This window comes from Epargyreus clarus, unplaced genomic scaffold, assembly GCF_041222505.1.
Source record: "Epargyreus clarus isolate Ecla_fem2 unplaced genomic scaffold, WU_Ecla_fem_2.2 ptg000009l, whole genome shotgun sequence".
NCBI classification, from domain to species: Eukaryota; Metazoa; Arthropoda; class Insecta; order Lepidoptera; family Hesperiidae; genus Epargyreus; species Epargyreus clarus.
This window is the reverse complement of record NW_027332217.1, coordinates 5,790,686-5,818,522: the sequence shown is the minus strand read 5'-3', so window position 1 is coordinate 5,818,522 and position 27,837 is coordinate 5,790,686. Positions and strand designations below refer to the sequence as shown.

General features: G+C 32.7%; 1 protein-coding gene across 2 annotated transcripts; it reads right to left on the bottom strand.

The window, feature by feature from the left end:
* Positions 1-4,950: 4,950 nt before the first annotated feature.
* On the bottom strand, positions 4,951-26,396 carry LOC140744831 (NEDD4-binding protein 2). Of its 2 annotated transcripts, none has more exons than XM_073076522.1 (8): positions 26,115-26,396; positions 19,797-22,593; positions 19,136-19,394; positions 18,278-18,394; positions 17,756-17,862; positions 15,296-15,428; positions 14,751-14,983; positions 4,951-6,651 (listed from the first exon to the last, which is right to left on the bottom strand). In XM_073076522.1, exons 1-8 carry the CDS (start codon positions 26,233-26,235, stop codon positions 6,615-6,617), a joined length of 3,804 nt encoding a protein of 1,267 aa, XP_072932623.1. In that variant the 5' UTR covers positions 26,236-26,396; the 3' UTR covers positions 4,951-6,614. The 2 variants fall into 2 exon arrangements, with proteins under 2 accessions (XP_072932623.1, XP_072932622.1); XM_073076521.1 differs by lacking the exon at positions 4,951-6,651 and adding an exon at positions 10,604-14,141.
* Between the last annotated feature and the right edge of the window lie 1,441 nt (positions 26,397-27,837).

Genomic DNA, 27,837 nt, shown 5'->3' with positions numbered 1-27,837 from the left:
GGAACATCGCCCCTAAGGTCGTGGGCCTGACATTTTACCAGCCTTGCCACCTTTTAACTACGTCACTGTCTAACCCAAATCTCCGCTGATCTGTGTATAAGCATCGTGTAGTTTTCCCATAGGTGAGATACCGTATATGGTGAGTTCCACGTTTAATAGTAGAAGTATTTTTAATTTCTATTGAAGGGTGAGGTAAGGAAAACAACTTATCTGAGGCGTTTCAACTTAATCCTTAAAGGTAGCGACGCATCTCATCGACGAAAACCGTAGCCAGGTAGGATCTAATGTTATGTGGGCTTGATTTTAAATATCCCCTGACGGCAGTAACCACTTACCATCAGGTAAACTGCAAGCTCGTCTGTTACTCCTATATTATAAAAAACCTAAATGACTGAGGTACCTTGTTAAACTGGTGGTTTAAAAAACGAATGAATAAGACCTGGTAATGTAGTATTTCAATACGAAACAGTAGTTATATTTAATGTAGTGACGTAATAAATTATATTTTATATAGTAGTAGAGTTTCCTTCAATTATATATTTTTTTAATTTATTTGATACGAGCTTTTTCCCGCGGCTTCGCTCGCGTTACGAAGTAATATTTTCATCCCCTATTTTATCCTCTTGGGGGGGTAGAATTGATCAAAATCCTTTCTTAGCGGATGCCTACGTCATAACATCTACGTGCATGCCAAATTTCAGCCCCATCCGTCCAGTGGTTTGGGCTGTGCGTTGATAGATCACTATGTCAGTCAGTCACCTTTGAGTTATATGTATTTAGATTAAGCGATCCAATCATGCCATTAGCACCCATACCACTATCTATATTTTAAAAAATAAATTACTGCATAATCTCCTTATTAAAACGAAGTAGGTAGGTACATTAATAGGGAAGTAGAGTCGGGGGCGGTAATTATGCAGCATGACATTACAACTGATATTCTGATATTACCTACACTTCATTTCATGCAATATGTTATACCTGTCCGGATTAAAATTGGCAAAACAAAAGTTGACGTATCAAGGGCATTACGTAGGTATCGCTCTGTTTACTTTTAATTACTTATTCTTGTCTTATATACATTTATTTTATATATATTTACGTTTATAAACAAGTTCACCTTTATGGTAGACCAATTGGATTATATAAGAATCGGTATAAATTACGAAAATGCTCACAAAACACTACCAGTTGTCTATAATCTCGCGAACCTTTCCGTTCTCTTAAACTGTTTCTTTGAGCCATAATTATATTTATCGTGTCATAACATTCATCAAGTATATACTTATAAGCAAGCAGAATATTTCTACATTGGTGTTAATGTTTTAGGAATGTGCTGCTTCGTTAGGGTACCTCTCCGTCTGAGATGTGCGAGTTAGCTAAGAGTAAGTTATGTACCTGTGTGTGTCAAATCCAACAATAGATTTGAAGGTGGTAGAACCCTTTGTGGTTCGACTCCGGCGGCACCACCGCCACACCTTTTTCTACCTAATAACAGCAGTGTTAAACGCTGCTGTGTTCCGGTTTGAAGGGTGTGGTAAGGGAGACAGACTTTTCCGAGGCGTTCCAGCTTAGTCCTCAGGGGTAGCGGCGCATCTGTGGCCGACCTCAGGTAGGAATATCTAATCCTATCTGGGTTTGATTACAGATGTCCATGGGCGGCAGTAGCCACTTACCATCAGGTGGACTGCATGCTCGTCTGCTACTCTTATATTATAAAAAAAAAAAAAAAAAAATATTTTCATTCAATGAAATTTCTTTAAAAAAAACAAATAATTCTATTGGTGGATTTGACACACATCCATAGCTTACCTACGTGGCACGTGTCTGGTGGAAAGGCACCTTTATAGTCTATTTGAAAACCCTTAGTTTTTCTATGATATGGAAAATATCTAGGTAGGGACCGTAGTCTGCTATCAACAAACCTATATATATTAGAGCAAATAACCATTACCTCCATTGATATCTGCAAATAATCCTAAACGGCAAATAATATGTTGACTAAGAATACGAGTTCTACTCAATGTTGCAATACTTACGCGTTGCTATTATTGATGAGTATTTTAGAATATCTCGTCTAGGTTAGTTGGTACGTATGTATATCCTTACAACACCCTTAAATAAAAACACAGCAGCCTATAACACTGTTGTTATTAACCCTTAAGTACACGTGCAATTTCCAATAACGTAACGTCACGCGTGGGGTCCAGAACTACCCCATGAGTGTTTTGTATCTATTTCCAATATGTTTTGAAAATTATCGAAATACAAATGTAGGATACATTAAGGGATGTTTTATTATTTGTATAATGTGGTAATTATTTATTACAAAGTTAGTTTTTCGATGGTAGCGGACGTTTTACAAAATAATATCTCGTTTGTTGGAGTATTTTATATACCTACGTACAATTAACTAAATTGAACAAAAAAGCCAACATTCGACTAAATTATTATTATTTTCTAATGTAATAGGAACCAAACCAGTAGACTTTGTGCAAAAATAAATAATAATAATAATAAAAAGAAGAAAAACAACACGTGTGCTATATTGCTATACCACAGTGAGGTTCTATGTTATTCTATCGGTTGACATGGTAAGCTGTAAGTAATTGCCATTGAATGAGGTTTGGAAATTGTTTTATTTTTGCAAGGTTCGACAAATAACATTAATTTTTGAACATTGGATCTGACAAATATAGTATCTTCCCTTGATTATTCGAACATTATAACCAGCTCCATTTGCACTACACAAAAACTGTTCTATGTATAATTTGCAGATAATATCGCTTATGTCTTTGGAAAAGTAGGATAACACACCATCCTTTGGCTAAATATAGGTCCTAAGTTTTACCTGCAGCCTCATTTCTTACTGCAGCAGCATTGCAGGACTATTCCAGGAAACCAATCTCGTCTTTGATCTTATCGAATGTGAGATGAATGAGCAGATTTACTCTAATTGAACATGCTGTTTTCGTAAAAACTGTTTCTTAGTGTTTCCTCTTGAAATAAAGAATAATTTTCAAACACAAAAACATGGTCACTACGTATATTATTCTGGTTATATATGTCACATACATCTTCCATAATAATATTAGCTTGCGAAACCATATTTTATTTTTCACTACCACTATAGTACTTTAGAATTTGTAATATAATGTGTACTTGATGTAAACGACTCATTTTTAACGATGATAATTATATTATTGATAATTATATAGAAAATAACGAAAATATAAATATGAGCGAATATTTTTTTGTGACGTAACATCACGGGTGGGGTCTCCAGGTATCCCCATATTCCCCATGTGTCTAAAATAACTATTTACCTTTGGGAAAGTGCGACGAAATTTGGCCTATCGAAAGCTTCTACAGAGCACTGAGATTAGCCGAAATTACAAGAACAAAGCTTGTTTTAAAAAACAGATACGGGCAAAACAAAGGCGCGTGGGGTCTCCCCAGACCCCGCCCGTGATGTTAAGGGTTAAGTAGAATACGTGAACTAGTATTCAAAACCAATGTGGCTAAGGATACACGCGCCCTATTAAAAGTATATCACACTTTAAAATGAAAATGAAATGAAATGAACTGCAATGTTTATTTCGATGATTATTATAAAAAACATAATTATCCTACACTACACAGGTAAATGGTAATAACCGGTAGAACCCTGCAGGTATAAAGTTTAGTAATGTTTTGTTGATTTCCAATACACGAACAGACACTCCTTGCTCTACTTTTACGCAAGTTTTAGACGGCGAAAACCTATATCGTTAACTGGATCTGAATCGCCTGTGCGTATAGTTACAAAGGTCTTTGACCAAAAAGTGTGAAGCAAGCAAACAACAGCTAAACTAAGTCTATAACCAAATTATGTACGGTTAACTAATCAGGCACAAGGGACTTATCACTTATTATACCTATCTATCTATAAACTCTGGACTCTATTAAACACGACATTTAAACGTTATGCTACCAAACTAATTTCATTTGGTAGAAAAACATCTGATTTAATTAAGTAAGTAAGTATATACTTTTCTTTTAAAATTATGTAAGACCACATTTATTACTATACTTTGTATTATTTTAACATCATAAAAATAAATAGAATAGAGAAAACTTTCCACTCAAAAATTTATAAATAATTAAATGGGATTTTTTATTCTATTTCATCTTTGTTTTTAATTTAATATTTTTATATAGTTGCACTGACATAAAAGGAATGGAAAAATTAAAAAAAATGTAAATAGAACATTAGGAAAATAACTATATGTTATCGGGATGTTCCTTTCGGATAATAATTTAACGGCGCATTTAGTACTTAGACCTTTTGATGTAAATTTACAATATGTTAGTTTTACAATTACTATCACTTACTTAACGATGAAGGAAAATAATTGTATGGTAACGTAAAACGTGTTGAACTATGAAATAAATATTTCTAATTCTATGATTTAGACCAGCCAGCGTCCATGAACCATAAGTTGATATTGCTGTGTCGGTACGTACACTTACATACTTACGCACATACTTACAGGTAAAGTAATAAAATTACAGCGCGTAATGCGGAACCCCAATATCGTAGCACTTTAATGTCATGAGAGATAGCCTTAAAAAGTTGTACCGACCAGTCGTCGGTTAAATATCACCTGTTTTATCCACTGCGATAAGATCATGTGTAGGTAATAACTGTCCTGATCTGCATACATAAATTCTTCCATTTCTCTTATGCAATATTATATGTAACCTAATATCTGAAATAACCAATCACACCGTCATACTTATTTCTGCCTTAAATAATTTACATGTGTAACTGATTTATATGAAACTTTGCAAAATTATGTAGTCGAGGTTTGAGAATAGCTTCCCTGACTATTCATCCCTCATTATGTATCCTTTAGAATATGATGAAGTATTTTGGGGACAGCTATTAGGATATTAAATAAAAAACTATTCTACACACTTAATATTTTATTTGTCCTTTAATTGACACTACTACGACATCAAATTTGACACATACAAGTAGGTGAGCAATACAAAATACTTCATTCAAAAATTAAAACTTTACAATAAATTAATCTCAAACTTTTAAACCTAAAAGGTAACCCGTAAATAAACTAAGAAGTATAACTTTCAAAATCTTGGATTATGATCCATAAAAAAATCTTACGCAATCTATACAGGCATTTTCCACAAGCACCATATTTTATTTTCAATCACACATTTTTTTAGCCGTTATTACCATTATATTAGGAAAGAATGAGGATTAAAATGTTATTGAAACTTTTAAAAGTCCAAAAAGTACAAGGTTAGCGAAGAGGGTGAATGAGGTACTTGTGTAAAACCTTAAGAACCTCGACAAAACCCTCTATAAACTGAATACACATGAATAATTCACACATACCTACACATCATTTGTTCGTTGATCATCATTTTAATTATATTTATGTATAACCTTATTACTTTCACCTTTAATCATCTTAAATTTTCAGTGAGTTTATTCAGTCAATAGAGAGTGTTGTTCCAGTTAATCCAGTTCAACATGATTACACCTCACTTGTCGTATTGAATACTTTAAAATATTTATTTTCTTAAATTCTTAAATTTTCAAATCATGTATCCATATTCAAACATTTATCCTCAAAACTTAATTTTAAAACATTGAAATGTTTTACACTCCAATCAGAATTTTACGTCCAGAATATGCGTCGGAAATGAAAATACTGCTTATTATTGTTTGCTTTATTATTTAGTGATGGATAGTGTCTAGAATTATTGCCCATACGCAGAGAAATATAACGGGCTGTCAGCGTCCAATCACAAAAACTTAATAGTAACTTTTTCTTGTCTTAATTACCTCCGACGTAAAAACGAGACATAAAATCCTTGATTCCAATTTATATCATTTTAATACCTCAAATAATATAAAAGCAACACAAATAATCTAAAGAATTAGGCTTTAGATGGAAAGAATGGAAGGTTATAAAATAGAGAGAATATTTTTGTAATGAAAGTAGCAATTTGTTAGGAATTGTGAAAGTAATTATGTCATATAATGTCACTAAGGTCCATAACTGAACCTGATTAAAATTGGAATCTAACCGGAGGTTGGGCATAGTACCTATAGAACTAAATTGGAATGCTTTGCCTGATGAAAAATTATAATGTTAGTATTAAAACTTGTCTTTTGAAGACGTTTCTACACGACATTTTTTTATTAACCGACATATTGCATTATAATAGATGTTAATATTCTGAAATATGGCAACACACCCGTACAAAGTAGATATGGTATCGTTGCTAAACTTAACAATTATTTCTTTTATGTTTAAGGATATAAATTAAAATGTTAACAACAATCTTCTTTGGTTTGACTAAAAATCTTAAATCCTTCCATCTTAAATCTAACCACCAATCTATAAGGTCCGTATGATACAGTCATTATAATTCCAATTTTTAATAAGCTTTCCTCACACATTTATTTTTCCCTCCTACTTTTCATTTCATTGCCGTAAGATAAGAAGAACCGCGTTTGGCTTTTTAACAATTTTACTAAAACCGCAAATGACAGTATTATACAGGCTTTATAATCAGAATTTAAAACTATCTTATGGTGCTTAACCATCCTGCCTTTTAATTTTCGGGACCGAACATCTGGAAAACAAAACTGAAACTAAATAAATTATAAAGTGGAAGCAACTATAAAGCGTACTAACGTAGCAGCCTGGCTTAGGAATAATACATTTTGATTATACTTACTATTTTTAAATAGGTAATATAAGATACGGTTACAATTTACTGTAAGTTTAATGGCGTTTTTACATTATGCACGACTTGGTATACGATCACAACCCCAACGCGCATCGTACGAACGTTCATCTTATATATCAATGGATTTGCCACTCGTGTCATAGGCCTATTAAAATTTCATGGGTTCGAAGTTTAATTTAGAACGATAGACAGTCTTTATTACATATTGATTCTTACTTTACGGTCTGATTCCGTGAAAAAGAATATATGAAATTCCAAAATGTCATCGTCTTTTATCGTGCCATGTCGTGCATAATGATGAAACAAGCTTACTTTAATTATTGTGCTTTAGCTGAGCAATTTGCTGTTTAATGCATGCGAAACAATTTTTTATAAATTTGTACTATAGTCTAAAATTTTAATGAACATTTTATTATTAGATTTATATATTGTTACAAGTACTACACACCGATGGTAGAGGACTACACACCGAATGGTTCGGACCATTCGCTAGCAATCAAAACTATCTTTATTGATGATATCTTCCCGAACTTATACCAGATGTTTAGTATACCTTTTATTATATCATTTAAGAAATCTCTAATTGTTTTGCCTGCATTATACAGCAAAGACATCACAAATCAATAACTCGAATGACTACATTAATAATCTTGTCTTCCATCGCTTAATTGAAGGGTTTCATGCATAACCCCTTCATAAGCTTCACTACATTACATATAAATCCGTATACAACTACTTAGTATAAGCACTACTGAACATTGAGAAAGTCGAAAAAATTGAAGTACAATCAACATCAAAAGCGTGTATACTATTTTACTATTGTATATTTCCACAAAAGTGAATCGTAAAAGGTACTATTTAATTTTATATACGGTACATATTAACATTTTTATAAATTAAAAAAAATTGAACAATCTCCTAGTGTCAATTAGGCCGTTTCAACGTAAATTAAAACACTTTTGATGTTGATGGTATCACCTATGAATATACTTACCATGCTATTAAGTGTGGGTAATTTGACTGTCCAAAGGAACATCGAGTTACATTTAGACACTTAATATCGTACTACGAACGATCCATACATAAGAATCGACGACACCGTACATAAGTTACACAATAATCTTACATTAAATCTACTTCTTAAATCGACAAAGATCAATGAGGTGACCACGAAACGTTCACATGTGTACTATAATACTAATTATGTAATAAACATTGGACGTATGGTGTAATTAACGGACTCGAGAGGTTTAAAGTTTATTTCTAAAATAAGCAAGGCACATGAAACTATATTTTGTTCGTGAACAAAATAACTTTAATTAAAAATCTTTATTTTTATACTATTTCTCAACATGAGAACAGCTTGATTTCAAGTAAAGTAATATACACTTTGGACGTGGTCCAATATGGACAAAATGTTATAAGTTTGGATGGAGAATAGAGGAGAATCAATACGTAGCAAACTATCTAGATATTTCAAAATATTTATTATATTGGTATAAAAATAATATTTATATACCAATTGTCATATTATGCTTTTTACAGGATATAAAAACTTTATATTGGGAAAAACCCCTTTTTGCAAATTGTATAACGGTCTAATTTGGCTGAATCAATCGACAGGACTTTTAGAAAAAGGTAGATAAAACAGATTACATGCTATACTTAAATTGTTTAGCTAATGTTTCACGTCGCTGGTGCCCGCTTATTTGTGCAAACGCATAGCAACAGTAGTCACGTCAGTATCTTTCGATTACCATCAATAAAATCAGTAGACAAAATATTCCACGACAATTTTGAAAAGGTATAACACTAAAAATAGTAATTGGTTTAACCTTATTATTAAGGAGGTATATTTTAAAATATTTTTTATCGAAAAGAAATCAATAAGTGTATAAGAGTAAGTTTCAGTACACACTGTATTTTTACATCGTGGCCCATTAATATTCTATAGTTCGGAACTTGTGTTGTACTTTAATAATTGATAATTTAAAATTTAGGCAGTATTTGTAGTGAAGTTTCCGTAAACATAAGAAAAAAGTTGTCGCAAAGATATGTATGTATACACCTAAATTAACAATATTTGTTCTGAATTATTGTTAAATTTATTGCTAACATATAATTTTGTAAATTGTGCTGTTGACAACAAGCGTATAACTAATGACGTTTTTTCGTATTGTACGTATTATATAAAGCTTGTTGGGTGTACATTTATTCGTATGGAACATTTATAAACATCAATTAGACACAAAAACTACATCTTAAGACTATGATTAAAGATACCACTACAGCAAATCGTTTCTTTAGAGACTGGATAGTGATTTATAGTGGAATTAATAAGATAACACGTTTCATATTAAAAAGATCAGTATGGTTTGAAGATATGCAAATATTTCTACGGCTTGGTAATAAAACAGCCATTGCTCGGGTGATATGTGCCTCGCTACATGCAAAACGACCACAGGAGGTAACAAACTCAGTAAGTTGAAAATGTTGGAAAATAGGAATCCGTGGCTGCCAATCATAATCAACCCCAATAAATTTATTGTTAAGTTAATATATTCATAAAGATAAATGTTAACTTAATTGAATATTATATGGCCCTCATGGTTGATTTAGCTACAACCTTTTTTACTTATATTCCACGAATGGACAAGGGTGTATTCCTAAAATAGAGTATTTTCCGTCACGATAACCACGCTATGCCAATGTATACATCTGTACTTAATACATTGCTTATGATAGATTGTCGGAAATTCCCCTCTTAAAAAATATAAATACCATTGCTCTCGACTAAACAATACCCACACACACCCAATCTCTAACGAAACGATTAATCTTATCTAAAGTTACTGAAACAATTGTACGACAAGTTATAACTAGTTTATCATTGAAATAAAAAACAAGACATAATTTCTTGAACATAAAATTAAATAACAAATAGTTTTTTTTTTACATTTAATAACAAACACAATACGTAGTCCGAATAAGTTCGAATTCTGACAAAATCAACGATAAATAATTTTGATAATACACAAAATAACATACATAAAATTTAATTCCATATGCAGACATAAAACTAAATCTGTATCTTATATGGTTTTCTCGAATCATAATAATCTACAGATTTTCATAGACTTATCATATAAAAATCCATAAATGTGTATGGATTTTTATATGGTATGTATATTAACAATATTATATTAATATAAAGATCCATAAAAGTTTATGAATTTTTATAATATACTAATGTTATTTTCTTGAGCTGTTGTTAAGACAGCAATAATTTGATTTGCGTATGCGCTGTTCCATCATTGTTTTACAAATCGGCAAAATGCTCGACATTACAACTAGTTATCCCAAATAAGGGTAAAACTACTCAACAAAAAAGCCCTTCACGTAAGGGTATTAAGACTTAACCCTAAACTTAGCTGTTGCCGTCTTATGACGAATAAGATAAATTAGTAATAACGGAGTAACTGACATATAAAGCACATGAAATATTTCTACCGAATAATTTAAGACATCGAAAAATATCAGCTTAGGAATTCGTAAATATATAGAATAGATATAATAATTAAAATCTAACATCTTACTGCATGATTTCTATGTACATCTGTTTTTTATCAATATGCATTTTTATAGATAATCCAGTTATGCCATATTACCAACATATGATTCATTGTTTTGAGTTTTTTATATATTTTTATAGTGTATCAAGTAACATGTTGAGAATTAATTTATTTTCAGTTGTTATAATATAATTTTCATTTTATTTTATATCCACTTTCATTAATTTTGAACGCAATCGACTTATAATATTACTTAATATATATTTTTTATTAATATATTTTCACTACTCACTCCCCTTTTAAACATTATCTATAGCCGATGTTGTATTTTAATAAAGCAGCAGACGGATATAGAAATCACACGCTCCGCTCTAGTATCCATAGTAGGCATAGACATTTAGTAAAATATAATTTGACTCGAGTTGATTCGTCAAAGGCGTTTAAGCCGTATTATCGTGTATCGTTATTAAAATATAACGAATAATGTATTCTTGTCTAATATTCATAGCATTTAGTAGCAAAGAGAATCCTTCATTTCTTATTATCACGCTGGCGTTTCTTCAGTGTAAGCGTTCCGTGGATACAGGTACACAACAAAGAAGAAATCAAAATTATTTTTCTTTTCGATGTACAAAATCGATATTGAAATGAAATGAAATGAAGTGATTTATGCTACTGAACTTATTAGCGGGTGCGGTTATACGTCTCGTGTTTGGACTCGAATTTACATGACCCTACGCTAATGCCGCGTATACGCGACATTGTACATGGCGTTCCGCAGACGTCCATTAAACGTCTATACTGAAAAAACGCTAGTGTGAAGGAGCCCTTTACTTGAATTATTGGCGACTAGAGAAAAGATTGGAAACCATTTCAGGGTCCCTGAATAAAGTCCAAGCCTTGCATTTGGACCCTTTTTCACGTATTTGGCAAGTCGTCTTACTTATAAGGGTGATGTAAGCTTATTCAGTAGCTATCGAGTTTTACCCGATCAGTAAGTATTTGGTAAAATTCGATTCCAAAGCTCGAATCTTTTAATGCACACACTGTGAACGCCTATTAATCAGTTTATCGTTCAATATCCAATTTATCGTTGTTAGACACATTCATTATCACACACGTTAATTCCAATCACTTTTATCCTTCAATTACCCCTGCTATATAGATATAGCACCATTACCGCAGACCCGGGCGATCACATTTGTGTCACTGAGTGAACCACACATGGTTAATTATACACTTTTATCCTCCAAAAGTATATCAATATCATTTGAAATAATTTAGCACTACTAAATTTGTTATAATTATAATAGAACAATAAAAGTTGATAAGAATATATTTCTAGAGCTTACATTAAACATATATTTTTTTCTCATTTTTGGGTACAAATAATACCATTTTATAATCACAGACACCGAACTTAGTCTAAATCTACTTCAATATGTACATATTTACAAAGGTCGCTTCATATTCCGAGTTCCAAATGTATCAATCAAAACCTTTAGTCATAGTAAAGTTAAAATATAAACAATGACAGTTCATTGATTAGGAACGTAACTGCATTGAATTAAAAAATAATGTTCTTATAATAATACTGCAAGTTTCTGATTGATACAATAACATTTATATCGTAGTATATATTATTGCGCAGAAATATCACACTAAAAATCAGTTACATATGGATCGACCTTAAAAAGCTATTATTTAGATATAAAAAAGCGAGGTGGTATGTGTCGGAATTATATTAAATTAAAATTATATTATTGTTAACAAAAATAACACAAAGTTATAACTACTTTTGTATTTATTGTCTTGAGCAACTAAAACTTTGAGCAACATAGACATGTATGTACAGTCAACATTAAAAGTGGATGATAAACTTTTCTTATCAATATTTACTTTCTTTTTCATATGTCGTCAACATTAAATTCGAACTTGACAGCATGGTGGTAAATATTTTTATACAATATCAAGAGTAAATTTTACAATTACATTTGCATGACGCCAGAGGTTTTCTACTATGAGCGGAATTCGGCAAAATGAACCAATTCCAATATACAAAAACCCCAGTGTTATCAACTTACTTATGACGCGCACATCTCGAAAATATCAATGAATTCAATCTTTTAGATTGTTCTCCTAAATTAAATTAAAAGGTTGGAAATTACGGGGAAAGTATTAGTGTCAGATTTTTTTGTGTTCATTTAATTTCAGTGCTAAAAACCAGCACTCACGCCTCAAATATACCATCGTCATTTCTATATATCGCTGAATCCGTAACATGGATAATTTTAGTGGAAAAGACTAAACGGTATTCACTGTGTCAAAACACTGCGTTAGTAATGATTGTACTAAGAATCATTCTTCTTACATATGAAAATACTACTGGTTATTTTTATCGACCCTCCCACGATGAAATCGAGATATTCCTCAAACTATTCAACATTGTAACCCATTCGTATATTTGTATAAAATACGTATTAATTTATAAATACAAATAAAATACTTATTACAGGGTATAATTGCTTAAATAATGCACCAAAGTAATCATTAAGGCTTTTGATGTTGATTGTACTAAATTAAAACATTGTACTGATATTTCTTAAAATTAAACATTTATTACAAGTACTTAAATGTAGACATTGGGACTCCATGTACATAAAATGAAGACGTAGAATACTTAGAAAGTATAGACAGCTCTAAAATTGGTAGGAATCTTATTTTACAGAAGGAATCGCGTGAAGTAAAAATAGAGAGTAGTGATTTTCATACAAACATACCAAACAGTACAAAAGCATATTAGATATCACTCAGTGAATCTTCACCGGTTCGCATACCGCATCGTCATCTTACAAAGATACTTATCAGTCTCATAAATGCCATTTATCATATATCACAAGACAAGTCTCGTCGATGTTAATAATTGTATTAAAAAGTGCAAATTTGAACCTTTAGTCGTTTTCATATTAAAAAGTAAATCTCCGAAAAATGTATTAGGGGTATTGTTCTTCGTTATAAGTTATAATAAAAAGGTCATATACCTATAAGGCGAATTATTCGTTAATTGTTATTATAAACAGTTTATGTTCCAATCAGACGTTACCAACATTTCAATGACGATCTCATTTGCGGCATCACGCTAAGGGGTAAAAAGCTCACTTAAATGTAATTATTACGGGAATATACGTGAATATTTAAAATAGTGTACGTGTGTACAGGTGCCAAATGTATAAAACAATTGTATAGGTATCAGGTAAAACACATAAGTGAGTTTTTTGGACCCAAACGTACAATATTAGGCGAGTTGTTATTTACATTATAAAATCTAAAGTGGTTTATTATCGCAAAGTAAAAAAATAAAATTATCCAGCATTCAACGTAACCGTATAGATAATCTTAAAACACCGATCTTCACTATTTACATCTTAACACTAAACACCGAACTACTCCATATGAGACGAGTCAACGAAAAATTTGTACACACGTACACTGTTGGTGCTCAGATCTCTCGTGAGGAGATGCACAGCGTCGACGTAAACGGGAACACCATTAGCATAATGGAGCATAACTGTATACTTGGTTACAGTTACGAATGTATCAGCTACACGAAATATTGTCCTTTGGAGCGTATTATAATAATCTAACGCATTGCGCGGTTGTCGGCGGAAGGAGCCGGAAACTACGCAAGTTTGCACTGACGCCAGGGTTGCCCCTGGAAGCTGATGCTAGGCAATCTGGTACGACAATACGTCCCCAGCACAAACTTTAGCAGTAAGCAGCCCTGGATTGCGTTCGCTACAGCTGTAAATAATGAAAAGCTAATGTAAAAGCAGTAAAATGTAAGATTATACAGAGTAAACGCACCTTTGAAATTAAAATGACACCACTCAACGTCCTTCTAGATTATTTACATTCAGATTTGCCACTTTAAACGATAGAATTAATATTAAAAAATGTATTCTTTTAAGTATAACATTTCACATCACAATTCTTTAACAAAAATTAAACGGTGCCAATTTAATACCAAAAATGCGATTAGCAGTTACATGACATTTGCAACATGATAATTAGCGGGTCAAATATACTTGTAGTGCCAATGTATCGATAGTAATGTTTATGTGTGATAAGGCATTAGTATTATACAATTTAATTTCAAGAATGTCATACTATCTAGTACTAAATTTGAAATGAATTGAAAACTGTGATCTTGTAATGACTAGGATGTATCTACAGAACTATGAATGTTTAAAATCCCAATCCCGGTGGTTTCGCATAAGAAAATTTACTCCAGAACTATAGCACTAAGTTGTGAGGAATAAGTTGAAAACTGTCTTTTGTTAATCTAAAAAAATGTTTCTAGGGGACTATTAATTTCAGAAATACATAACAATATTTTCCTTGTATACGTACATCAAGCCGCGCTCCATAAGTCGCTTCCTCACAGCCGGTTTGATTTTAGGACCTCCTTGGCTGTGTAGGCCTCTCCCGGTAATGAAAAACAATGCAAGCTTCTTCCTTATGTTTTTCTCTCTGAGATTTTGTATATGGGAGTCCAGGAACATATCGAGAGCTTCTTTGGCCTCGTTCACTCGAAGGTAATGCAGATCCAAGGTGGAAGCATTCACGCATTTTGAAGCATGGAACTGTAAAATAGTTTCAGATACAAATCACACATTAAAATTAAATTGGCACAAAAAAACAACCATTTATAAATTGCAAAGCTAGTTTTTTTGGTTAACTTAAACATATTATGTATCCTCCAGGGTTCAACAAAATCCATATTAAATGCCCTCAACATTGTTTTTAAACATCGGTGATAGTATAAATAGAAACATTGTATCCTGTGTATATCATAAGTAGCAACTACAGGATCGAATTCATATCAGCATCATTCAGGTTAATAGATTTGTTGCAGTTATGTAATATTTGTAATATGTGATATAATTTCAACTTACTTGCATAAGTGTGGCAGCGGCAACACTCTGGGCTTGCTCGTACTTCATTGTGTGGAAAGTAGCGATATCGGAGTAGTAATTGGCAACTGTCAGCATGCCCTGGTTCAAGAAGTCGGCAGCCTTCACGTAACTTCTGTAAAACATTGAATGGTGATGTGAATATTTGGTGTTTTTACACGATTGCAAACGAGTATGCAGTCCAACTGATGGTTACTGGTTACTGCCGCTCATGAACTTCTGTAATCAACCCATATAGGAGTTCTATCTGCAGTCTGTTACCAACGAGTTTGTTACCAACTACTCAATAGACCTACAACGGATAAGGCTTATTATACTCGATTTTTACATTATTACATATTTACATTGTGATTATTACTATAATTATTAATTAGCATTCTTTTTTTATTTTGTAATTGTAATTAGCATTCTTATTTATTTTTTAGTAATTTTAAATGTAATTAGTCGATATTTGACTCTCAATGATAAAATTATATAAATAGGGTAGAGGATTATTAAAGGACATTTGAGAGACGGTGTAGGACGTTACGCTGCCCGTGCAATATACGGTGTGTGTAAAAATCATCTCTGCGTTTCATTGTGCAAAACTCACGACTGTAATGGCTCATTTTCATTGGTCGTTAGAGCCCGCGTTCGGGGTACGGGAGATTTCTGTTTAAGCATGCCATATGTTACGCATGCGGTAACCGTTTTCATTAGTCGATGACGCCCGCATGCGGGATGTTTGATATTCCTCACCGCACAACCGACGAATTTCATTGGTTGTTGAGGCCGCTTGCGGGGAGCACCCGCATGCTGTATATCGACTATATATTGACGACGCACTTTCACTAGTTGTTATACCGTATTCGGGGACGCCCCGCATGTTTATCGACCGAGTTATCGACCAATGAAAATGAGCCATAACAGTTAACAAGTGCTACTCCTGAGAACGAAACCGTCAGTCGGCGTCCACACCCTTCCTTTTCACGCAAATCTCTTCCCGCTAGAAATAGCTGAAGCGGCGGAATTTCCCCAGGTGTTCCCCCATTACTGGCTCTATAGTCTTTAAATCTCATAGTCGTATTATTATCAACACATTAGTGCCTCAATGCAAAAGTTTTCAATAAGCTTGCCCAATAAAATCAATGAAATACCCAGTGAAAAGTTTTCAATAAGCAGACCCTGGAATTTGTTGAAAAGTATATTGAAAAAACCTCTGGCGCTATTTGTGTCGAACGAATTAAATGAATTTTACAAAATGACACAATTTTGCATACCTTTTGAGGAAGAATATAAAAATGTAAAGAACGCAAACTCTAAAATATAACAAACATAATATTTGATTTTAAAAACACTAAGTAGGCTTTATACAAGAAGACTTCTCACACATTTGTGAACACGACGAAGAATAATCGAAGATATACAGCCAAGTCCGTAAAGGGTAGATTATTTATTTATGGCAAAGAAGCATGGTAAGGTAAGGTCAATGCTAAACCCATTAAATGCATGGTAGCCACATGACTCAGTATCATGATCGAAATATATTATTTATTCAAGACATCATTATATCCTACCGCATTATTATGCGGTATTGCACATGTGTTTCAGTCCCACGTGCATAATGCGACATTTATTTCACATTTATTATGTAACATATACCTTATGACTTACGTGAATTTAATATGCCTTAAAAAGTAATATAAAATGCTCAAAGTATTATGAGCAAATATTTGCTAATATTGCAGACTACTTGAAAACTATACAATACTTAAGTGCTCAACAAGAAAATCCATTCAAAAATAATATTACTCTTATTTCCTTTTATTTGGAGAACATAAAAATATACATAAAAGTAATGTATTGTAGCTATTTAAATCAGATTATTAAAAGTACAATTAAAAAGAATTCTCGTTCTAAAAAACATGTCAAGATAGTATCATATCATATCGAAAATGTATTTTTTGTAAATGTACAATAAACATGAAGTTTATAGTCTAGGTAACTCATATAAATAATATTTTTAAAATACGTTCAAAGTCAAAAAGTGAAATTTACAATTCAACATGCATTTTGAAAAGCTAGGCAGAGAGATCTATACAAGTTTTCCATGCCCCTTACTCATACTTGTATGGCATCATGATAAACAAGTTCTATCGTATTTTGACATATTTTGATAATATGATGAAAACTGCAGTATAGTTCGCGCCAAACTTCTAGTCCGCTCTGAAGTTGTTGCGCAGGTTTAGTAAGCATATACTCCGTAACGTAAGGGCAGACTAACTACGCTATGTTCCCGCAGGCGATATCAGGCAACGATGGGTTCCGAGGAGGGGGGCCCGCGCTGTCTTCGTCCCGCTAATATCTACAATTTGCTGTTGCGATGCGACTCGTTTCTAGCGGACTAGCAGTTTGGCGCGGACTATACACGCCGACATAATTATACAGTTATACATTACTTACATAAGTCGCTTTTCGAAATGTGCTGTTGCTATTTGACGATATTTTCCCACTATATCCAATGATATTTTACTCGGTAACGCTGGCCATTTCATCATGTCACTAAGTTTCTGCAAAATAAATGTGTATTAAAACAATGTTAATCATACTGATGTCAGGTTTTTATGGTATGGTGGGTGCAGATCTCTCCCCCAAGAGGACGCCTGGAAAAGAAATGATTTTTTTTATATTGTTGGAGGGCAGTTAGTGGGTTATCCGAGCCAAATGTTTTCAAAATATAAAGGCAGGCGAGGTTTGCTAATTACTATACTACAATAAAAACCCCATCCTAAGGCTTAAAATGCCTTCTAAAGCATGGAAGCACATAAAATGTTGCCACAGCGGGTATCCAACATCCAACGTAAAATATAATGATATGGATATATAAATCTTTATTGTATTATCTTTATTTATTTTTTGTAATAATAGTATATGGTCTATTAAACTAATTATTATATAAGTAAAAAATCATCATAATTAACATACTTCCTTTTCTTCTGCCAAAAATTTCTCTTGTCGTCTTAATTCTTCTGACATCACAAACTTATTAACGCCATTTTCTTCCTCGACTATATCATTCCTATTAGTTGCTCTCAACACGACCTGAAAATAATTGTGGTATGTCCAACTATTACTCATTTGCCATCTTGCCTCTATAATTATGGCAACGAAAGGCAAAACCGAAAAAAGTAACTGATATTTCCAAGCTTAAACGCTTATGTATCTAATAGAGAAAAAATAAAAATGCTCTTTGAAATTCTGTCTAGTTTTTTTTGGGAAAATTTTCACCCAAAAATAGTTCCAAGTAACTAACGTACGATATCTTTAATGCACAATGATTTCCTTCTTGCAACAGACTGAACAAATTTATACCCAGAAACTAGGTTATGGCGTAGTTGATATTCCATTTAAATTAACTAGTAGATGAGCTCCAAGTATTGATTTTTGTAAGGGCATGGCTAGACCGGTAAGATACTAAGAATACTAAGATTCTCTTTATTATGAGTGACACGATTAAGCAAATACTATATGAAAAATAATTATAATAAAATTAAATCTGCCCAGCTTTGGACATATAAGGGCATGACTTCTTTTCTATCCTTCAGTATTAGAAATGCAAGTTAAACCTATGTAACCAATAGGCAGCCATCGTAAGGGCTAAGACATACACGATACGGCAGCTATACATGACAAGTTCGGTAGTCGTGTCGTTTTTTTACGTCGTAGATTTTCACGACTAGGCATCGCATAGCAAAACGACGTCAAAAATTGTCATGGTTCGACGCCGTAACGTGTGTATGTGATTGACGTAAGACTATAGAAAGTACGTAAAATTCTATTTACCTTCACAGTTTTCTGAAAGTCATAATTATGTGCATTATGTATTTCATCTAAATCAGCTGGGGGTATTTCAGGAAACAGATTATGTAACTTCTGTGTAGATAGCATTGTAGCTAAGTCCTTTGGTTTTTCGTTTTTCCATTCATTACAATCCTTGTGATATAATGATAATGCAAATTCCATATCCATAATTTCTTTAAAATCAGGAACCTCCGGTTCTTTTCCCATTTGACTTACCTCTGCTTGTTTCATTGCAATTTCCCTGTTATCCAGAAACAAGAACAGAATATTATCATTAATCACCTTTTACAAATATACATGTTTTTTTTAAATATAGGTAGCAGACGAGCATGCAGTCCACCTGATGGTAAGTGGCTACTACCCCCAGATAGGATTAGATATTCCTACCTGAGGTCGGCCACAGATGCGCCGCTACCCCTCAGGACTAAGCTGGAACGCCTCGGAAAAGTATGTCTCCCTTACCACACCCTTCAAAACGGAACACAGCAGCGCAAGGCAGTAATAGGTGTAGCGGTGGTGCCGCCGGAGTCGAACCACAATGGGTTCTACCAACTTCAAAATGTATTTATTATATGTATTTACAATATTTGGTATAATATTGTATTAAATAATAAAAAATATAAATTTTAGAAATACCACTGACCTTGCCAATTGTTCATCCTGTTTAATCATCTCCTCGTGGCACTTTGATTCAGCCTCCAATTGGTGCATTAATGACTCCATCCACAAAGCATTTATTTCATTCAGTATAGAAAGTGGCATATTGACTCTTGGTTCTATATTATCGGAATAAACCATATCTCCCCTTCCAAACAGTGTGTCCAACTGATTTAAGAATTCCCGTCCTAAATTAATGTTTACAGTTTTTTCTACTTCATTCAAACATAAGTCTTCATCGCTTTCATATTCAGTGTCAGGTAAGTCTAATGTACTTAGAGCACTGTCCTTATCAGCAATATCACTATTTAATCTGTTGATAGGAATTAGTTCTGTATTATCCGAGTAGTTTATGTTTTGCATGTCATTTGCTGTATATGTTATTTGGCTAGTACTGACATCACCATCTAATTCTCCACGGCGCATTTTTCTTACTTTTAAACATTCTTGGGAATAAAATTGATCAGATATAACAATGTTTTGTTCTATTTGGCGTTTCAGGGCTAGCGACGTATCAGATAATGGGAACTCTTTCTTTTGTTTTCTGATTAAATTAAATGAATCATTACCACTAGAAGTACTAGGCATACTATCTAAAACTTGTTCATCCTGTGTTCCTGATGTAATGGATGGTGTGTTATCTGGAATAATATCATAATGTGCTGTGCATTCGCACGGTTCATCAGTTTCGTCTTCGGTATCTGAACGTTCATCTACTGAAATGCTTTTAATTTCCTTATTCGCCATGTCATCTAAAACAATGCTTACTGCCCAATTGACATCACCACAACATTTGTCGAAAATATCTTTAAGGTCTTCCTTATTCAAATTTTTAAACATATTCCTAAAGCGAATAAAATGTTTTTCTTCATTTTTACATCTGTAAGCCCCTACTATAGATGTGGGTTCATTAGTCATGCTACTTTTATCAAGCATACGGTTTTCAGGTATTTTTTCATTATAATAAGGTATATAGTTAATGTTTATATCTCTTGCTATAGTAGAAATAATTTTGTATTGATTCCTTGAAATTTCAGTATCTCCAACTTCCACACATGTTCCTATTGATTTAGTCTCAACAACGTGTTTAGAAGGTTCTAAACACAGTGTATTATTATCAGACCACGACGGCATATACATGCTTAATTTTTTCCAATCATTCTCACTAGTGAAACTTGATAAGGAATTGTCTTTGTCCAAAGGTTTCCTCTTCCGAGGTGGTTTGGCATCATAACTAATTTTAGGTTCAGTTGCCGTAGATACTGCTTTACTATCTTCTTCCCAAGCCTCGCCGTTATCCCATGCATTTTCAACTTTTTCAAATTCCTCCAACTGGTTCCTAAATTTTACTTCTTCTCCCTTTAAATCGATACTTTTTGTTGTTTGGAAGTTAGTACTTTCCTTCAAAAGCACTGCATCATCAACATTCTCTGTAGATTTAGATTGTTGGAAGAGACTATTACTGTTGTCAATGGAGTTTGCACTATTGCTTTGTGGAATTTTTACAGTACTTACTTTAACTTCACCATAGTGGTTTATATTTTCTTCCCTATCTATGGCCAGATTTTCTACTTTTTTCGTAAGAAGTTTTTCCTCATTCATCTTCATATTTTTTTCTCCTAGGTCAGTACTTTTCAATTCATTCGATTTATTATTCTTAATGGCTTGAATAAAAACATTGTCCTCCTTTTCTACATTGAGGGATTGAGTAGTTGTGTCCATTACTACACTGGGATCTTTTTTCTGATCTTTCAAATTCACCTGTGTATTAGTCTCAGATTTTTCATTAGGAATATTTGTTTTCTGTACCTGTGGAAATTGTTCGGTTGATTCACTTTTCAGTACTTCTTTTACTTGACTCGGATTACTATCCTTGTCAGTGGACTGAAATTTGGGTAAACATCTTAAAACAGGTGGTTTCATATTTTCAGGATAAGCTAACTTTAAGTTACTTATTAAGGTAGCAGATGATATAGGAATTGTAGATATGTTATCTAACATTCTTTTAATATTAGGGGCCGGAACTCCGTGTAAATTTCTGGATGCGAGTTGGTACAAATTTCTTGCCCAAGTGGTGTTAGGTTCTACTACTTCTAACAAATAGCCATTATAAACTCCAGTTCTTGCATATGGCTCAATTTCCCAATATTCAACATTTGTATTATCTATTATTACAGGACTAATACCCTTGTCTAATGCATCAAAAACCTTTCTTTGATTCCATATATGAGCATCTTGTAGCCTAGTTTTATCATATCTGTAATTTCCCCCCATCATAAAATAATCATCTGTACTGAATATATGTTGTTGTTCAACTTTTGAACCTATTGTTATTTCCAAAATTTGTCGGGCCAAATATGACTTTCCGCTACCCGGAGCTCCCCTCATGATGATCAGTGTCCTTGTACCTTGATTATGATATGTTACAATTCGCCTTACTTGGTCAGTCCAGAGATTAAAACCATTGGGGGCTCTTTTAGGCAGAATTTGAGGGTATTTGTGTGTTTGCTTTGGAATTGCACCCTTATTATTTGATGATGAGGCATTAGCGTATGATGAGTACAGGTTTGAATTTGTTTGATTTGCATTACTGGTAGATGCATTATTTCCTTTTGATGTTGATTGTGACTGCTTATTACTTTTAGGCGATTTTTTGGTAACTGGCCGACCATGACTTCTCGAACTCTGTTTGTGGTGTGTTTGTGTGGGTGAATGTTGAACTGGAGATCGTCCTGCATTTTCTTCACTTGTTATTGACATAATGGCATTTGCTGCATGATTTACTGAAAAAAAAGTGTACATGATTAAATATAGATACACTTAAAACACAAAAACCCATATCCAATTATTTTGAAAGTTAAAAAAAAATCAAATTCGCTAGCACAAGCATCAAATCCTTTCGATTACTTTTGACAAAATAATAAACATTTATTTATTAAAAAAATCGCCGCCCATGGGACACACATGACATGAGCCCTGATAGAATTAGAGTCCTACATAAAGTTGGCCACAGAAGTTAGCTACTCCTAAGTGGAGACCGAAGGGTGCAGTAAATGTAAAAAAATACTGCTGTTATAAAGTAGAAATGGAGTGCCCCTGGAATCTAACCACAAAAAGTTCTACCACATTTTAAGAAAAATGACAAATAGGCATGTAAGAATAAAAACAGTCAACTTTTCCCTGTCTTAATCCTAATAGATAGACCTGAAATTCTTACAAAGTGTGTATAAATATGACTACAATAACAATGGGACACAAGTAAGTAAATCTTGGGTCAAATATTTATTATTTTTAACAATTATTCTAATTTCTTATTCAGGTCACATTAATAATCAACAATTATTTTTTTTAATTAATAATAGCATAACTTTAATCATGTGTTTAGGCTCATTTGTAGGTTTAAGTCTGTATTTATGCAATGTATTGTTGATACTACTAACATAATACAGTGTAAACTCTATATAACGGCACTGAAGGGACTGTGCATTTTATAGCGTTATAGAGAGTGGTCATTAAATGGAGAGAAGAAAAATCAGAATTAGAAAAAGAAAAAGTTTATTTCAGTCTAGTGGTAGTAGTTATGTACATAAAAAATAATCTTATTTGAATGCTATTTATTTATTTTATTTATTTATTTATTTTTGTACACCTTAAACTAAGGGTTACAAAGGGTAAACTTAATGCCTAATGGCATTCTCTGTCAGTCGACCCTGGGTGATGGCGATAACATTGCGTGTAGTCTGTTATTTTTGTCTGACGTCTTTTGCTGCACCAGTAATTTTGTTGTATTTTTTAATTATTCTATTCATATCTTCTGATATTGAGGCATCTTGGTGACAAAGGAAGTAATTTTCCAATAATTTTGCTGCTTTCAGAGTTTTTTTAATGCTTTGTGGAGACTCAAGCTCATCCGTCTCATCTTCTTCATCTCCTTGTTCTTGATCCTCAGTTTTTCTCACTTTTTATTACTCAATTGTGGTCGTTATTGAGAGTGGGTGTAATGCTATGTAGAGTGTATCATAGTATGGAATACAAGCTAAACCAACTAAGCCAATTGTTTTCAACGCTTTAGAGAGTTTGTCGTTAAATCGAGTGACGTTACATGGAGTTTACACTGTATATTGTTGTTATCCAATGCTAAATTTAAATTACTAGGGCAAGCAGTTAAATGTTATTAATCCATTTTTTTGGAAATATGGCAGTAACCCCTTATTAAAGTAGCTAGCTGTGACATACATATAAAATCATAAAACTACAACACCAGTTTACCACCCATCATGAAATTTGTCTATATAATTTAATGAAGAGGGTTTTCAGTAATATGTTATACTTTAAACAACCCTATTACAATTACTTACTAAAGCTTGACATAAAATCAAGTCAAAATGCTAAAGAAATCAAGTTTAATATGAATTAAAATACAGTGATATTTCTCAAGCAGTCATCTGCACAAAGACCACTTAATTTGATTAAGTTGATTAATTCTTGTCATTGCATGATTGTTTGTTAAAGATAGTTGTTAAGTGCTTACTCACTTAATTTTCCCCATTAACTAATGTTCACTAATATTGATAAGATATTAAAAGTACATCCAACAAAGAAGTTTATAGAACTTTTTTATACAAGATTTTTTTGGCATATAATTAACAAAATAAACAAGTAATAATGTGATTATTTAACTAATGTTCACTATAATTCTTGTAAGATTACACAGGCCACACTTTCAAAGAAATGAAAGTTCTAAGCGCTAAGTGCAAGCACCAAGTGAAAGACAAACTTGCACCCAGGTGATTCCGTACCACCAAAACTTATTTATTTTTATTTTTAGTATTTGAAGTACATGTATTGTGATAATTTGAACTGTCTACCCATTACCCGGTTCAATAGTTAAAATGAAAATATCGAAATAATTTCAACTTTTTTTTGTCGTATTTATCATTATAGCTGGCCACCGTTATACATACTCTGTAAAAATTTGAAGTGTCTATCTATTACGGTTCAGAATGTAGAGCCTTGTGATGAGCGGATAGACTATGGAGGTTAAGTAACAGGATTCCATTTTTATCATTCGACGAGTATAGAACCCAAACAATGGTGTCTTATAATATGATTGAGGCAGATAATATGAGTGAGGGCAGATGAAGATGAATTAGCTATATGAGTCCCTGACCAAGGTTTCAGTTTTGCTCTAAAATGTAGTTTTGATTTTGACTGGCCCTTTTGATTCAACCCAAACAGATGTCTGGGTTTTGGGTTTGTGTGGTGGTTCTGAGACATTTGACAAGCAGAATTTTTTTGTCTATTTGACCTTGAGTACAAAAAGCCGTGTTGGACACGTCAGCTTCTATTTTCATTATTTTTGTGTACACCAATCATTAGAGTTACTATTCGTTATTATTATATAGTAGTATATATTTTATACACTTCCTCTCTTTTCACTAAAAATAAAGGCATTTTATTTTAACCAATAATAATAATTATGAGTTTTTAATAAGTTAGTTTTACTTTTTGTTATGCAGTGACATGTATCTATAATAGAAAGCCCAATAAACAGTTTCCCATTCACTCGACTTATTGTCAAGGGCATCACCAATAACAACGATAACACACAGGAGGCAGGTGATGTTTGGAGGACTGCTTTTTGCATTTCTTGGTGTTGCCTCCTTAAGCATTCCAAATTAAAAACCTAACATGTAAAATGATTTATGAATCCCTTGGGGCACCTCTCTAACTGCCCCTCTTGCCATGGGTACAAAGTTTGCAATCTCACTATTAATTTATATTTTAAGTGCAATGCAAAAGGAATTTAAGATTACATTTGATCTGAAAGTTTTGTCAATACAATTAACATACAAAAAACATCCTAAAAATAACAAAGAACATATTTACAAAACTCAAACATACATCTAAAAAAGTAATTATCAATTACTTTAAACAGTATCACATTACGTTAATATTGACGGCATTGAAAAACTAACAATGAGGATCAATCACAATGGAAAATGGACCCTTTCTATGAAATCAAACACAATGCTATTTTAACATCAAAGGACGCTCCCAAGCACCCCTTCCCCCAACAAATTATTGAATAGAGTAAAAATACAAACACAGCTAGCTATAAACATCGCATCGACGCATTGTAGACCTACATGCTTGTAAGTTACGGCGCAATATTGCAAGTTATGGATGCACAATCAATCAATAAACATGGCGCAGTCGCATATCCTATACTTATACACTTTACCACAATAAATGTATTCTGCAGTGAAATTGTGCCTTAACATAAAGTAATCAATATACTTACGATCTCCTGAACAGCTCTCCACGATTGTATAAATCACATCGCGACTTAAAAGTGAACCGAATGTGTTAGCCAATGTTTCCGTAGCATCGTTGTATTCCATCTCTTCTTTACAGCACGCCATGATCAAAAAGTAAACAAAACGGTGTAACTTATATTATAAAATAGTTCACGAGAATTTTTTTAGCATTATTCTCGTATAAACTAAACTAAACACAATTTTAAACACACTGATTGTTTTGATGTTGATTACGAAATCCATTACTGCGAGCTGACTGCGAAATGAAATGATAGAAATTGACAATCAGACAAAAATGTTGCCACTACTCAATCAATTTATAAATGAAATTGAGACGTAAGTAACTTAATAAATGCGCCAGTTAAACAGCTCAATTAATGTGAAATAGTGCGAGGAAATTAAGACTAAAGCAATTTTCATCTACATGAAATATACAAAAGTTTCATAAATATTATATGTTATTATTAAAATTAAACACTGTCCTCAGATGAATTATTATTAATTACTCTAAGTTGCTGACATAGTCTTATAACGCGATGTAGTTAAAATATGTTAAGAAACATCATCTAAACAAATAAAAATATTGTATAACTATAAAGTAAATAACAACTTGTTACCGACATTTATAATTTTGTTATGTTTTACCCATAAATTGTGGGAGAAATCCTCTAAGTTGGCAGCACGTCCCTTAAAACCTACCATGAGTATAATGTTGTCCCAACGTTTGACATCTCTATTATATTAGTATTTATCTATGGTTTGGGATGTGCCGCAAACCAATGATATATTAAAATTATAGATAGTTACCTGCCCACTAAACAAAACAAAAAAGTGAGTGAACCGCGTGCGTTGACACACATGCTCATTTTTCATTTTACATACATATTACTATATAGACAAATATTATATAAGGGACTGAGCTATTGGAACAATATGATAATAAATATAATTCAAAAAACTAAAAAACACGCTTTTATGCTAAAATCAACTAAAAAGTAGAAAATAATTTTCAATCTAGGAATTAATTAAGGAACAGTAAATAGTATAATTGTGAAAAAAGCGTGGGGTGCTTTATAAATTTTCGAAAAGCACTATTTTGTTACTATTTTGTGAGTTTCCTCGCATTACGTATTTTATACATTATGTATTTTAAGTTACTCTGGTTCATTACATACGCCTCACGCTTTCTACATTACTGGGATAATTTTCGAAGGTGTTAGAGCTGTTATTTACTGCTTTTAAATGATTTTTTTTCAGAAATCCCTTATAAGAGGTTCTCTTTGCTTACCCTCTTTATTTCTATGGATAGGATCTAAATACTTTTATATATTTCGGTATTTGGACGATGTCAGGTAATTCACCGGTAATTATGATTCTCCTTGCTTATCCTCCATATCTCTATGAATAGGATCTAAATTTCTTACACTGTTTATATGTTTCGGTCTTTGGACGATGTCTGGTAATTCACCGGTAATCTGCGCAAAAAGGAATTTTATTTGATAAGATTAAAATGCATACAAACCTTGTTCTAAATACTACCCACGTGCGATTATTTGAGAACTGAGCGTGATAAAAAATAAAACGTAGGAAAGTGTGTAAAATACAAAATAAAAAAAAGAAACTATTACTTATCAGATATTTTTTAATATAGGTGTAGCAGACGATCATGCAGTCCACCTGATGGTAAGTGGCTACTGCCGCCTATGG